The sequence below is a fragment of the Mixophyes fleayi genome, chromosome 5, assembly GCF_038048845.1.
Source record: "Mixophyes fleayi isolate aMixFle1 chromosome 5, aMixFle1.hap1, whole genome shotgun sequence".
In the NCBI taxonomy this organism is placed as follows: Eukaryota; Metazoa; Chordata; class Amphibia; order Anura; family Limnodynastidae; genus Mixophyes; species Mixophyes fleayi.
This window is the reverse complement of record NC_134406.1, coordinates 279,525,106-279,541,387: the sequence shown is the minus strand read 5'-3', so window position 1 is coordinate 279,541,387 and position 16,282 is coordinate 279,525,106. Positions and strand designations below refer to the sequence as shown.

The 16,282-nt window shown below is 44.7% G+C and overlaps 1 protein-coding gene across 3 annotated transcripts in view; it reads right to left on the bottom strand.

Moving 5' to 3' along the window:
- Positions 1-8,134: 8,134 nt before the first annotated feature.
- The window catches only part of HASPIN (histone H3 associated protein kinase), a 67,174-nt gene continuing 59,026 nt past the window's right edge, over positions 8,135-16,282 (bottom strand). For all 3 annotated transcript variants that reach the window (XM_075214339.1, XM_075214340.1, XM_075214341.1), the window contains 2 exons: positions 9,173-9,275; positions 8,135-8,899 (listed from right to left, as the gene is read on the bottom strand). In XM_075214339.1, coding sequence (XP_075070440.1) covers positions 8,692-8,899; positions 9,173-9,275 — 311 coding nt within the window. In that variant the 3' untranslated portion in view covers positions 8,135-8,691. The remainder of the gene's footprint in view (positions 8,900-9,172; positions 9,276-16,282) is intronic.

The following is a 16,282-nucleotide window of genomic DNA, read 5'->3' as shown; positions in this document are numbered from 1 at the left end:
ACACACCGGCACACGCACACACACACACACACGCACGCACACACACACGCACGCACGCACGCACGCAGGCACGCAGGCACACACACACACACGCACCGGCAAGGTTTCGTCCAGCAGATCTTTTGTGTTTTCTCTCTCTGTGACAAGAGGACCCTCAGTTTTCTAGATATAATTTCCTTCTTTCTCATTCTATAACTGCTAGAGAATGTAGTACAATGGGTGCAAGCTTGTTGGACTAAGGATTACACTATATGCTCGAAAAAAAATACAACGTTCTATCATTTTGTTGTCTTGATTTATGTCTTGGATAAGTTCTCTGTAATAATAATGTTTATTTTTAACTAAAGTATGAGCACAACTATCAACATTGTTACTGATCTAGGCAGACTAGAGCAGACTAGGCCAAGCTGTGGCTCTCCAGCTGTTGTGACACTACAAGCCCAGGCATGATTTGCCAGTAGATAACCAGCAGATAGCTGGCGGGACATGCTGGGACTTGTAGTTTCACAACACCTGGAGAGCCACAGGTTGGCCGGGCCTGGACTGGAGAAATGGTCAAGAGTGGCAACTACAGTTAATTGCCAAATAATGAAAAATCATACAGTTGGGTCTCAAAAACCCAAGGGCTAAATACAGTATTAATGGCTCTATAATGGAAACTACTGAGTAGGAAAGGGATCTAGGAGTCACTATTTCAGGTGACATAAAGGCAGGTAAGTAATGTTACAAAGTAATGAGGAAGGGAAGTGAGATGCTTGGTTGTATAGAGAGAGGAATCAGTAGCAGAAAGTAAGAAGTAATAATACCACGGTATAGGTCATTGGTACGGCCTCATCTAGAATACGGTGCTCAGTTCTGGAGGCCGTATCTCCAGACGGATATAAATACATTACAGACTGTACAAAGAATGGTGCATGGCCTACAGCACACAACTTACCTGGAAAGACTAAAATAACTTAATATGTATAGTTTGGAGCAGAGAAGGGAAAGGGGTACATGATAAAAACTTTCATATATATCAAGGGTTTTACAAGGTACAGGAGGGAAAAATATTACCGTTAATACGGTAATATCTCGCTGGATTTCAGCTCGCGGCTCCCTGAGCTGCGAGCTGAAATCCAGCGAGTAAATACCGTATTAACGGTATTTACGTGCAGGATTACCGTATTAACGGTATTTACGCGCAGGATTACCGTATTAACGGTAATATTTTTCGAGCGCAGGGTTTTCGGCGACCCCGCCGTCAATTGAATACCCCCCGAGGTTTGAAAACAGTCCTAGTCTACATGCAATAAAGACTGAAGGAGTTAACTGTTGTTTAGTAAACAAATAAAGACAATACAGAGGTACCAGCAGCTTGGAGGCAGATGTTTCAGGTGCAGGTCTCTGTCTGTCACAGCCTCCAGGCATGGGCGCCGTCTGTGTGCAGAAACTGAAAGGAAGAGGGAGTTAAAACTTTCATCCGTCCCGCAAGATGGCCGCCTCCACATGCCGCCGAACTGCACATACCAAGTATGTCAGTCGGCTGTAACCATCCATCCTCCGCTATAATTAAAGTGCCCAGGCTGCGGGGAGCATTAGCGAGCTAATCGCCTTTACTGTAGCACGATTGCTGCTCTGTCCCCACTGCTCGCTGCCCAGAGGGGGAAGGAGGCGGGGGACTTGCCGGCATGTCTGCGGGGGGAGGAGAGGCTAGTGCAGCGCTTCACATAATTAAGGGCCCCGGCCGTCTATATGGCCGTTTAAAATATACATATAATAGCTGCTGCCCGAATGGCAGATACAATAAAAGGGCCAACTGCTCGTTTCTATGAGGAGACTGCCGGCAATGGTGCAAGGTAAGAGAGGCAAGGTGCTTCTTACCTTGCGCAGGGACCCGGGTGAAGAAAACCTGACAGGCCATTCACCCATTCTGGGACTTAGATCCCCACGCTGCACCTGCAAAAGGAAGAAAATAAAAACATGAAAACTAAAACTAAACTAAGTATAGGCAGAAGTGACCCTTCTCCAGAAGGCACTTACAACAACTGAAGTCAGCTACAGAGGAGGGGCATAGTGGGGGAGGAGTCAGGGGAACAAACAAGTTTATAAGTGTCTAACTCCAGTCCCACCTACTATACCCCAAGGTAACGCAGTGTCCCCCAGTGGTAGGACAGAGAAAGTAGTCATTTTGCTTACCTGTTTATTTGGTTACTGGATGGTAGCACCTCACTACAAGAATGATCGCAACATATACCTAGAAATGTTAAAAATATGATACTGATAAAATGTATAAAGAGATGTGTAGTTGGTGTGTCCAACTAGTGCGACAACATCCTCTTTTTTTCAATTCCATCATTCAGACAGGTTTGAAGACTCAGAATAAAAAGCTACACAGGAAAGAAAGGTAACGGCCCCCTGCTGTGTATTCAGGCTAAACAAGTGCTGATCACTCACATGAAAGAATTAATTAGCATGGGATCCTTTCCTCAGACAGGTGCAGAAACAAATTTCCTCCAAAATCTCATAATAAATCAATGCATGGCCAATATGAAAATACAGAAATACATTTACACTCCCAGAGCATAACCCTTCCGCCGCTGCATGACGGTTACTAACCGGAGCCACAGCGCCCATATATTCATTATATACATTTAAATGCATAAACATTCCCTTTAATACATTTTTACATCCCATAGCGCTGGGGTTTAACCCCTCCCTGCGCGGGAGCATTTTCAATATGGCCATAGCTGCCGATACAATTTCTAGAACATCGGTATAGACATGTGTACAAGTTCAGAGGGATTAATGGGATGAGTATTTTCCGATGTTTTTCTAGAGTAGATGAGATTCCAGGAAGTGCCCCGCCTAGTGTCTACATTTCATAACTCCTCTGTATTTTGGCCTTAATCTCGGCTTACGGGATGTGGGAGAAGCTGAAGACTTGTGAGATAACTGATCTGGATGCCATGAAGTTATTTATCAATGTTTGAAATAGTGGAGGGAAAATGGTGGAACAGCGCGGTTTCTGAGCTAAGTGGTCAAAGCTTTAGATGTGACTTGTTGGATAAGTGCTCAGGCCACAGGAACAGAACCCGTGGGCAGGGAGAGAAGACTGGCACAGGCTCAGCGTTATTCACGGTCAGACAGCTGATCTTATTGTTTGAGATAATTCTTGAGGTGGAGTGGTTACAGGACAGCTTTGGATTGTCATCTTCTGATTTTCTCCTGCTGGTATACATAAACGCTGAACAAACCTGTCACAAAGAGTTGCACATATTTAATATAAAATATTGCAGAAAATACCTTTTTTATTGATTTCCAATAACAAAAAGACCAGACAAAATTCAGTTCAATTGTGATTCAAATGAAAAAGTTAAATGTAGCCTGAAACTAAAATGTTTTTGGTATTTTTTAATGAATTTTATTCAGTTTTTGCAAGGTAATATGCAAATGCGAAGTATACAGAATAGGGAGTGGAGTACCAAGGGCACATTACTGATGCTGGAAGTGGTACACTAGTAGTAGAGTATTAAATTATATGTCTTGTTAGCCAGGGCACGGAGAGACAAAAGGGAATATCAGGAGGAGGGATACATAGATATACTTCATGGCATTGAGGCATCAGAACAAGTCAGCCAGGTTTACCACAAGTCGTGGGTGATACTCTTAGACCAAGAAGATTCAACTTCTTCCACCAAGACCACCAAATGAATAAAACACTATGTCCTGGCAGCCTTATTAGAGAGCAGCTGAGACCCGTTAGGTTGGCTGGCGTTGGATAGTAAGAATAGCTTCCTGGGACTCCATGAAATGCAAGTTTCTTCGGAAAGTTCTTGTTTTCTTCTGCCGCTATACTAATGCCTCTGATGGCGGCCTTGTGGGCTTCTCACATGAGCCACATCTGACAAACTATTATAAGATTTAGATTTTTCTATAGCCTGGGTATTATCATCATTGATTTGTAAGGCATCACAGTGCTCTGCAGTGCCGGACAGTGGTGAAAACTGGATATACATAAAACAGGGACATGCAAGTTAGACAAAACAAAAACATATGTGAAGAAAGGGTCCTGCTCACCAGAGAGCTTACAATCTAATTGGAAGAGGTCACAGCTGAAACAAGAGGCGCAAGTTGTGAGGGGTGGGGGCAAAATATCACAGCAACACTCAGTCTGTCCAGTGGGCAGAGAGGGGTTAAAAATCCAGGTACTTCAAAAGAAAGGAACATGTGTGATGGGAAACTTGGTAGGATAAATGTATAGTGAAGAGAAAGTCTCAACGCATCTGTTCTGGATCCAAGATCTGCTAATTCTGACTTAAATTCCACTATAATTAACTCATTTCATCTCTGATGCTGCGCACGGTGACTTCAGGACAGGTTCTGGGGAGACAGGTTGGGTGCTTGGTTAAAATAGGCTGAAGTCTGGATAAAAGGTCTCCTTACGTTCCTGAAGTCAGACCATCCATCCTGCTGTACCACACTGCTACTAGCATTTTTGTGAAATTGTAGCTAATTGGAAGACGACGTGCCCAGGTAATCAGCAGTACTGACACATTACATTCAGCAGCAATAATGCACAAAATTCTCCTGTTTGCAGAGGGCGCATAAGGGAGAGTTCGGACATGATTATACATGAATGAAACACCTTTAATGACTAATAGTAGATGATAAGAATGCTGGCAGAGCTCTCTCTGCCTCTTCCCATAAATCTGTTATCTCCTTTCAACATAACGGACGTTAAATATTCAATATCTTGGGGTGTATATGTTCCCCTGTGCTAGGCACAACTAAGCAAACACATTTGGAGGTAAATAACCAGATATAAATGTTTGCCGATGCTTTGCCTTTTTTGGACTTTACAAGACATTTAAAATAAGATCCCAGGAAAACATATCTGAATTGTCCCCACCTTCACCCTGTTCCCTTTATTGTCACCCTCAATGTTTAACCATTCTGTTGAATAAGACCTGAGTACCTGTCAATCATCTACTTTCAGTTGCCATTAATTGTATGTATTCTTTCTCTTCACCATGCTTGTGTGTCCCAAGTTCTAAGAAGACAGAGCTATAACCAGTAGCCGATGACATCATCACAATGCTCATTATAACACATATTTTAGAACTGTGTCCTGATCTGGTGAGGACAGGGCTACATGGTACAGGGGCAGTGACATGATGTGAGGAGGGGAATGGGGCAGCAGGAAGCCACAGACTGAGAGTTATATAGTGGAAGGAGCAGGGTCCACAGCAGCACAGAGTGTATCAGGAGATGGGTGATGAGTTAGTGAGGACAGGGCTACATGTGACAGGGGCAGTGACATGATGTGAGGAGGGGAATGGAGGCAGCAGGAAGCCACAGACTGAGAGTTATATAGTGGAAGGAGCAGGGTCCACAGCAGCACAGAGTATATCAGGAGATGAGTGATGTGTTAGTGAGGACAGGGCTGAATGTGACAGGGGCAGTGACAGGATGTGAGGAGGGGAATGGAGGCAGCAGGAAGCCACAGACTGAGAGTTATATAGTGGAAGGAGCAGGGTCCTCCAGCAGCACAGAGTATATCAGGAGATGAGTGATGTGTTAGTGAGGACAGGGCTGCATTGACATGTTATGAGGAGGGGAATGGAGGGAGCAGGAAGCCACAGACTGAGAGTTATATAGTGGAAGGAGCAGGGTCCCCAGCAGCACAGAGTGTATCAGGAGATGGGTGATGAGTTAGTGAGGACAGGGCTACATGTGACAGGGGCAGTGACATGATGTGAGGAGGGGAATGGAGGCAGCAGGAAGCCACAGACTGAGAGTTATATAGTGGAAGGAGCAGGGTCCACAGCAGCACAGAGTATATCAGGAGATGAGTGATGTGTTAGTGAGGACAGGGCTGAATGTGACAGGGGCAGTGACAGGATGTGAGGAGGGGAATGGAGGCAGCAGGAAGCCACAGACTGAGAGTTATATAGTGGAAGGAGCAGGGTCCTCCAGCAGCACAGAGTATATCAGGAGATGAGTGATGTGTTAGTGAGGACAGGGCTGCATTGACATGTTATGAGGAGGGGAATGGAGGCAGCAGGAAGCCACAGACTGAGAGTTATATAGTGGAAGGAGCAGGGTCCCCAGCAGCACAGAGTGTATCAGGAGATGGGTGATGAGTTAGTGAGGACAGGGCTGCATGTGACAGGGGCAGTGACATGATGTGAGGAGGGGAATGGAGGCAGCAGGAAGCCACAGACTGAGAGTTATATAGTGGAAGGAGCAGGGTCCACAGCAGCACAGAGTATATCAGGAGATGGGTGATGAGTTAGTGAGGACAGGGCTGCATGTGAGAGGGGCAGTGACATGATGTGAGGAGGGGAATGGAGGCAGCAGGAAGCCACAGACTGAGAGTTATATAGTGGAAGGAGCAGGGTCCCCAGCAGCACAGAGTATATCAGGAGATGAGTGATATGTAAGTGAGGACAGGGCTGCATGTGACAGGGGCAGTGAAATGATGTGAGGAGGAGAATGGAGGCAGCAGGAAGCCACAGACTGAGAGTTATATAGTGGAAGGAGCAGGGTCTCACAGCAGCACAGAGTATATCAGGAGATGGGTGATGAGTTAGTGAGGACAGGGCTGCATGTGACAGGGGCAGTGACATGATGTGAGGAGGGGAATGGAGGCAGCAGGAAGCCACAGACTGAGAGTTATATAATGTAAGGAGCAGGGTCCCCAGCAGCACAGAGTATATCAGGAGATGAGTGATGTGTTAGTGAGGACAGGGCTGCATGTGACAGGGGCAGTGACATGATGTGAGGAGGGGAATGGAGGCAGCAGGAAGCCACAGACTGAGAGTTATATAGTGGAAGGAGCAGGGTCCACAGCAGCACAGAGTATATCAGGAGATGGGTGATGAGTTAGTGAGGACAGGGCTGCATGTGAGAGGGGCAGTGACATGATGTGAGGAGGGGAATGGAGGCAGCAGGAAGCCACAGACTGAGAGTTATATAGTGGAAGGAGCAGGGTCCCCAGCAGCACAGAGTATATCAGGAGATGAGTGATATGTAAGTGAGGACAGGGCTGCATGCGACAGGGGCAGTGAAATGATGTGAGGAGGAGAATGGAGGCAGCAGGAAGCCACAGACTGAGAGTTATATAGTGGAAGGAGCAGGGTCTCACAGCAGCACAGAGTATATCAGGAGATGGGTGATGAGTTAGTGAGGACAGGGCTGCATGTGACAGGGGCAGTGACATGATGTGAGGAGGGGAATGGAGGCAGCAGGAAGCCACAGACTGAGAGTTATATAATGTAAGGAGCAGGGTCCCCAGCAGCACAGAGTATATCAGGAGATGAGTGATGTGTTAGTGAGGACAGGGCTGCATGTGACAGGGGCAGTGACATGATGTGAGGAGGGGAATGGAGGCAGCAGGAAGCCACAGACAGAGTTATATAGTGGAAGGAGCAAGGTCCACAGCAGCACAGAGTATATCAGGAGATGAGTGATCTTTAGTGAGGCAGTGACCTGCACAAGGAAGAAAGAGCTAATGTCGGCATAGTCTCTGGTGAAACGTTCTCTTGGGGATGTTACAATAGATATATGGGGTGTTCAGTTTTACTTTCTATACCCCTTTTCAGTTCATAGACTCCTGCATAATGGTGTATTGTCCTATTCTGTCATTTCACTATTACTCACATGTATCAATACAATAAGTCCATCATAAATACCAGTAACATGAATGTTTATCAGGTCTGGAACTCAATACTTTTTATAGTTTACAATTCGCTCTTCAGTTCATGTGGAACTACAAGAGAAAGAATGTAGTTAGTCATGTAGAATACTGAAACATGGCGACTAGAGAGGCGCAAGTCGGCCGCCTCTGTACTGGGGCATTAAAAGTTTCTGAAGACTTTATATTAGACATTTACAATGATAAAAGGGGCATTACAGAAAGATTCACATTAATACAATCTATATTTCATACATCTTACTATCTAGTCTGTCCAGTGGGAAAGATGAATCCTGGTTTCTATATAGGATAGATTGGATCTGCCGCCTGTATCTGGCTTCCTTCCTTCCCATCCAAGCTGGAAATCATGTGGATTCTGTCTCCGTAAAGCCGACAGGTTTCTTTACACGAAACATTACATATAGCTGACAAGTCCAAGTATTGGACACATGGTAATTCAGGCAATCTGCGGCAGCGGTTTAATATCAGAGATCATCATAACCCCTAATAAAGAAGATGGAGAACTCAATAATATGGGAAATTGTACATTTCTAAAGACATAAAAGATATTAGATCATTTATTTTTAATTATGGCGAGAGTCTTTGCAATTATTTAAAAAAAATCCTAAGATGGAACAAGCTGTAAAGCTGCATAATGTTGAGATTGTGAAATAACTGACATTAAGTCAGTCCACAAATTGTCTCCCCTGGAGCAATGAGAGGATACGATGGAGGGACAAGCCAACAATCTGCAGTCATCTGGTGAACAGATCTGTAGTCTCTCAGCCTCCTGGGAGGGGTAAAATATACAGGGGAGAGTTGTTCTGTAGAGGATAATTAGTGGGTAAAATACTCTGTAAGGAACCTCCTGGTGGGGAATACTATCAAACAAGGACAGTTTATTCCTCTGCAGAACCTGGTGTACTATATAACATCAGGGTCTATAATCACAGAGCTCCTATATAACGCAGCGGACGTGAAGGGCCCTTTCTGGGCAGGGTCCATCAATGAAATCATTTAAAAAGCTTGCATCTCTGCAGAACATCTGTCGCAGAGCTGAACTGCAGTACGTCTCTTCTAAAGTCGCGCAGCTTGCGGAGCTCCCTCCGATGAGACACCGATGTCGGCTTCTTCACATACTGAACTTCCTGCAGCAGCTTGTCACACAGATAGTGCAGCCACAGCACGTTGGAGTGTGGTCTGTATGAGGACCAGTTGTTCCTGAAGCAGAAGCGAAAACGTGAGATGCAGACACAAGATATCACCTGTATATAATATCTCTGATACCAAACCACCTTCTGCACACAAGACTTCTGTCCTAATGTTTTATGCATCATTTCTCTCTCTCTATATATTTCTGCATGGATCAAGCACCAGAACAATTAAAGTGCATTGATGAGCAGATATTGGAGGATGATGAAGAGTAAGGGTATTATGGAGGATGTTACCTATTAATACCAATTTACTAAGGATGCACTTAATGCAGTCACTTACTGATTCTCCTGTCTAGTGCTTCGATAAACATCAAATTGTAGATCTCCCTCTCCCAGGAACAGCTCCTCGTCGGTGGATAGGTCACAGAACACAGTGAGTCCGTCTGGAAGAGACAGAGGGGGTGAGAGGGGATGTGTAGCTGAGTTCTTACCAGCTCTGTAACCGTACAAGAAAATCAATACTTTCTATAGCAAGACACAAGGATCAGTAAAATACACAGAGAAAGTAATCTTCTATACTTGTAATATCCCAGCTGCCAGCCACTTGTGATGTATGAACATGCCAGACGTCATCACCTCATGGAGTGGACATCCTCTACCTTCCACTGAGCCCAGCTGATACTCAGGATAAACATATAAAGCCTGCCCAATGCTAACGATCCATTAACCCCTTCTCTCTTGTAACCTCCTCTTGCATCAATCTATAGGGTTCTATGGAACTTTCTATTTTACTCCAGTAATCTCAACAAGTCATTAAAAACTAGAGATGGGCGGGCTCGGTTCCCCGAGATCTGAATCCTACCGAATTTAGGGTATCCGAGTACTGAGCCGAGCACGCTCGGTACTCTTCTGCCCATTTGGATTTGAAATTGAGGCAAAACGTCATCGTGACGTATTCGTTTTTCTGAGCTCGGTTCTCGCGAGATATGAAAAGCATAAATACCTCCACAGCAATCCATCGCCATGTGACAGAGGGAGAGAGCAGGGTTAGGTCACACTGGCTATATCAGCGCAGGGACAGTGATTGACTGTATTCAATACCATTGTAATCAGTTGTTACAGCAGTAAGAGGAGAAGAGAGGAGGGTTTTTGTTCAGTTTCTGGCACTCCAAGTGTTGTTGGGGTGTCCCCCATTCTTTTGCAGAAATTTATCTGGCTGTCAAAAAAGTCCTATTTTGCAGCAGTGTCAAAATAATATATTTAGCATTCCCATTTGCTTTTGGGGTGTCCCCCATTCTTTTGACGAAATTTTTCTGCCTGTCAAAAAAGTCCTATTTGGCAGCAGTGTCAAAAACAATTTGTAGCACTACAACTGCTTTGGGCTCAGAATGGATTCAAAGCAGTCCACATATGAGCAAAATAAGCAACCATGATCTGTCACCAGTCCTGATGGTAGTGTTCCCAGTACGTCATCTGGGAAAGGCGATGTCAAACTACACCGTGTTTTTAAATCAGGCACAAAAACACACACCCAAAAAAAATTTACTGTGTTCAAGTGAAAAAGAAGTGTAACTGAGGAAAAGTTAACTGCCGATAAAAAAAAAATTGCCAACATGCCATTCTACACACGCAGTGGCAAAGAGAGAATGAGGCCTTCGCCTTTCTCTATTAGTGGCAGATCCAAAAATGTTACCGAGCCTACAATTGGTGCACAACTACTGTTACGCGTCAAAGCCGAGCTGCAAGATAACAGTAAGGCATTAGAGGATAATGTTTGCTCTGAATCAGAAATGACACCAATCCCTGTGGAGAGTCCATCCAACAGTGGGATGTCTAATCGTGAGCATTCTGTTAGTGTACCCATAAAGAAGGGGCCTTTCAGCAGTTCTGCTGATGTGTGCCTGAACAGCCCGAGTGTAGTCGCTGATACACAAATTGAGGATGCCACTTTGGAATTAGAAGAGGATGAGGGGGAGATTTGTGGAGGTGACGATGGCGCTAATGAGGATGTTGATGATTATGATGCAGACAGATACCAAATTGCCTTTCTCAATTCATATTTATATTCTAGATTATATAACGGCTAAATAGTTTTCTATTTTACTCTTTGTGGAGAGGGGATCTGATGCAGACAGATACCAAACTGCCTTTGTCCATTTCTTTGTATATTCTAGTTCTACGGTCTATGCAGGCTGCTTTTTTTCTATTTTACTACAAGTGGATGGGGGAAGGGGGGGGGCTGATGCAGACAGATACCAAACTGCATTTGTCCATTTCTTTTTATATTCTAATTCTACAGTCTATGCAGGCTGCTTTTTTTCTATTCAACTACTAGTGGAGGGCGGGGGGGGCTATAGAGACAGAAACCAAACTGCCTTTGTCCATTTATTTAGATATTTAACTAGAAGTGTAGGGTGTAATATACACCCAAAGACGATGGCTGCATTGCCAATAGGCTAAGATGGAGAGGAAGACAATCAGGTTCGTGTGCAGAATTAAGGACGGCCTACCAGGGATTAAACTGTTTTCTTCCTAATTTATTAGCTTTAGAATTACCTTACTTATCCAAGAAACAGGTGGAGCACTAAATTTGGTTAGTTTATGCCCAAAAACATTTTTGATTCTTCAACAAAATAGCAAAACAAAACCAAACAAAACCAAAACCAAAACACGCAATGGCGGTTTGGCAAAACCAAAACACGACGGTAATCCAGATCCAAAACCAATACCAAAACACGGGGGTCAGTGAGCATCTCTATTAAAAACGTGTGTGAATGATCAAACCATTTCAGGACAGCACTGTGCAATGTGAAATAAAGTTTGTTGTTTTATATGTGTTTAAGCTTAATAACAAAGAGTCCTTTCAGAATAGTTTCCTCCAGCTCCTCACCAATACCTTCAACCAGCTCACCTACGTGTGTGTCTCACACTGTCATTCTTCTGATGCATTGTAAATTCTTATGAAAAGAGTCATACTTATTTTCGTACAATATTAAATGGTGATGCATAATAAAAAAAACGGGCTTTTTATACTTACGCTAAATCATTTTCTCCGAGTCCATTGTTGGACACTGGAAACATTGGGTATGGAAGCAGCAATAATGGTGTTTTTTTGTTTGTTTTTAATAAAGCCCCAAGGACAGAAGAAGGAGACAATGAACGAGATAGTAGAGAACAAGGTTCTCTGGCAACAACAGGAAAATAGAACCTTAACAAGGAGAACAGGAAAGAACAAAGAATAAAAGCTTAAAGGGAAAAGTCCCCCACTGGAAAACTGGGAAATTATTTAATCCAAGTAAAAATATCCTGTTTTCTCTTTCATCCATGTGGGGCCACTGGAAACAATGGGAATGTCCCACAGAAGGGTACTAACAGAAGTAGCAGTGCACACCACCATACGTCATCTTTGGATGCAAAAACATTGAATCTGTCAAACTTCAAACATGTGTACCGAGGACCAGTTGTTTGCCCGACACTGCCGCTCATTAGAGACCATGAGCTGCCCAGAAGCCAGTCACTGATCTGGTAGAATGTGGCATTACATTTTCAGGAAAAGGGTACCTGCTCCATGGTAAACCTGACAAATTACCACAGGAAACCCCCTAGCAATATTCTGCATGGATGTTGGCTAACTTGTGTTGTGGACATCATAGATGACCAAAAGGTCATCCGTCCTGCACACTTCACAGGTCCTATGGACACAGACCCTGATAACGCCCAGAGGCCTACTACAGTCTAAGGCCAGAATCACAATGTCCTGATTGAGGTGGGCTGAAAGGAAGACTTAATCCTGCCACCCTGTCTTCATGAAATAAGCGATATGGAGACCTACAAGACAGAAACCTCAGCTACTTAAAACTCCTAGCTGAAAGCCAATAGACAGGTTACCATGTTAGGAACTTTAACCTCACAGAATCCAAAGGTGAAAAGGAAGTTACTGTAAGGCTGTGATCACCAGATTGAGATCCAAAGAAGCTATCGGGAGGATCTATGGAGGTTTCACATGCAAGAATGTCTGCATTTCCAGTAAAAGTGCCAGTTTTGAAAAATAATTTTTTTTTAAAAAAAAATACCCAGAGGGGTCTAAAGTCTGAAAGCTGAACGTTCAAGGAGTGAAGTCCCAAGCCCACATCCAGACACACCTGTAAGAAAAGCAGTAAAGAGAACAACCAAAAAGAAGAGGTAGTAAACCACTTCCTTCCACATCCTGTGATAATTCCTGGATGAAACTGGCTTCCTAGTCTGAAGTACGATCTGACCCACGTCTGGGAAGTTCTTGGTTATAACAGTCACGCCATTAAAGCCAGCTGAGCTAAACTTTGGTAATTAAAAGGTCCGTAACTTAACAGGTCTTGTCTAGAAGGCAGATGCCACGATGAGCCCTTTGTCTTCCTGAGAATGTATACCACGACCCTCTTGGTATATGCAACCAAAATCACATGCGGAAGCATTGCTAAACGAGGTAACAGGTAAATCAAACGAACGTTAAAAGGTACTGACATGTTATGTACCAAAAATTCCCCTTATCCTGGAGCAAAAGCATTCCACATTGTGGTTCAACCAAGATGCCATCAAGTCGATATTTGACTGACCCCATCTGTCCACAATCTACTAGAAGATTTCCAAGGGAAAGACCTGACTAGAGAGAAACTCTGCTCACCAGTTTTCAATCCAAGGGATGAATACCGCTGGAACATTCTGCCTCACCCAGCACATGATCCTGCAGGTTTGTCTCATGGCCTGGGCACTATTGGTATCCACCTAGTGTTTGAGGTGTGCCACTGCCCTGGCATTGTCTGACTGGATTTATACGTTGCTTCCTTGCAAGTCCTGGCTCCTTCTGACATAGACGTTGAAAACCACTCTGAGTTCCAGTACATTTATCGGGAGCTTAGACTATGACGTCGACACTGAATAGTGTCACTAGTGTCAAAGCCCAAATAGTGAAATAGCGACCCCTGTTGAGGTTGTCTCCTCACACGACTAGAATAGCGACTATTGCACCTTTCGAGACACTCTGATGAACTGGCTGGTCAGATGACACAAATTCCCATTTCAAAATCAGCTCGATCTCTTGACTTTCATGCAAAAACAAGCAGATGCAAGTTTGTGAGCTAAAAGGATCAAGTCCCTGCAGAGAGAGGATCCTGTCCTCTGGTAAGAACACAACCTGCTAACAGGTGCTGAACAGCATTCCCAAGCAGAAAGCAAGAGCCCAAAATTGAAAAGTATGGGACTGAATTGCAAATCTTAGAATACAGTGGTGTCCCTCCCAGATTAGGGCAATGATGTCCATGGACATCAAGAACTCGTCCTGTTCCATGCTGTTCATGACAGACCTCTAAGACTCCATCTTGAACCTGTCAAAGCTGGATGTTTAGGAATCTAAGGTTCAGGATGGGGAGAAATGATACATCTGATTTCTGGATTAAGAAGTAAAAACCCAATCCCTACATCTCTTCTGGGACTAGAACAATTACAACTGAGGTTGGGGACTGACTGGTTTTATTTTGGCTCCAAGAAAGCCAGAGGTGAAAAAATGTCTGGGTGGGGATTTCAGGACATCTATAATGTATACCCAAATTATGATTCCTCTCACCCAGGTGTCTCAGGTGTGACAGAACCACTGGTCCCAGAATTGAAGCAGATGGGCTCCAACAATGAGAAATTCTGGTCTGCCATTCATGCCAACAGTGTCTGAAGGCTTCAGAACTGGACACCTGGAGTATGCCCAAGACGGTCTTCAACTCTGCTGACTTCCACAAAGAGCGGAGGCTTGTGCTCTGGAGGTCTGACTCCTCGCTTTCCTGAGTAACAAAGAGAGCAAAACCTAGGTAATTTAGGTTTGGAAGCATTTTTACTGGTAGAAAGAAACTCTTTCCCCTGTGGCCTGGAAAATAATCTTAATCAGTTAAGGACCAAAAAGACCTACCCAGAGAAAGGCAGGGACTCTAATGCCACCTCCCAGGCCCTACACCAGTGAGCTGGAGTGCAAAGAGATCAGAGGCTGAAATCTGAGCCTCAAGAATCCCCACATCATTGGTGGTGTCAACCAGATATTTGGAGGCCTCACAGATATGATGCACCAGAGCTATCAATCTGATTTTGGCCTCCCTGATTTCAAGCTCTCTGCTAATTTCTCCGACCACAAATCCACTGCCTTACCGACCCAAACCTTAAGCCACAATGGATCTAAGAGATTCCCCTTCGCTTAAATCCTCTTATACATCATATCCCTTTAGGTAGCAGCGTTTGGAATTGGAATGGTGGTGGTCTTAGACGGGCGCGTTATGGTAGCATCTACTATAGACAGAGGCTCCTATTTCACTGTATCCTCACTAAGGAGAGGATAAAGGGGCTGCGAGCTGTGCAAGGCCTGAAACCTGTAATCAGGTTTTGTCCAAGCTTCACATAAAAGGTCTCCCAACTGAGGGTAGGAACAGACTTTTTTTCATCTTAAAATTGTTGAGAACCTCCGACTCCTCGCCATCCTGAATATTTCATGCCTTCCCTGAAGGCTGGCACATCTTCTATAATGTTTCCTGTTGCAACCCTAGTCAAGGCACGAGGAAACCTCAGGGTACAAGTTTTCAGCTACCTCGCTTTTTTCCAAGGAGTAAAAGGGAGTCTGGTGCTTTTGCTGTCTAAAAGCACTGGTAGTGTCAATGATCATTTTCAAGGAAGATGAAACCTTGACAAGTCAATACACAGCCAGCCATAGATCCCAAGTCGGCTCCGCAGATGCTGCAGAGGAGGGGCCTGAAGGCCCTTTGGCTAAGAGCCCCAGGAGAGGGCAAGGAGGGAGAATCCCTGCTCGACTCCCTGGGATGTGTGGTGAGCTATGTAAGCTCGGCAATAAACTGGGTCAAGCATCTAGCCCAGGCAGGTTCTGCCATCTTAGTGGGAGACCCCCAGGAACGAACATGTCCACTGTTCCTCTGCCTTGCATGCTGACAAAGAACATCTGTCCCAGATACAGCACAAGACAACGTGTTATGACATTTGGAGCAGGCAAAAACCTTTGTCGCTATCCCACCTCCATGCTTAGCCCTGATGTGCTCCCCTTCCCAGACAGGAGAAGAGAGACGGAGAGGACAACTGCAGTGCACAATGCCAAAGTGGATGCAAACTACAAAACAGACACCAAGCCCAGATGGAGAAGATAGAAGGGGAGGACCAGTGGCCTAGTGGTTAGCACTTCTGCCTCACAGCACTGGGGTCATGAGTTCGATTCCCGACCATGACCTTATCTGTGTGGAGTTTGTATGTTCTCCCTGTGTTTGCATGGGTTTCCTCCGGGTGCTCCGGTTTCCTCCCACACGCCAAAAAAACATAGTGGTAGGTTAATTGGCTGCTATCAAAATTGACCCTAGTCTCTCCCTCTCTGTCTGTGTGAATGTGTGTCTATATTAGGGAATTTAGACTGTAAGCTCTAATGGGGCAGGGACTG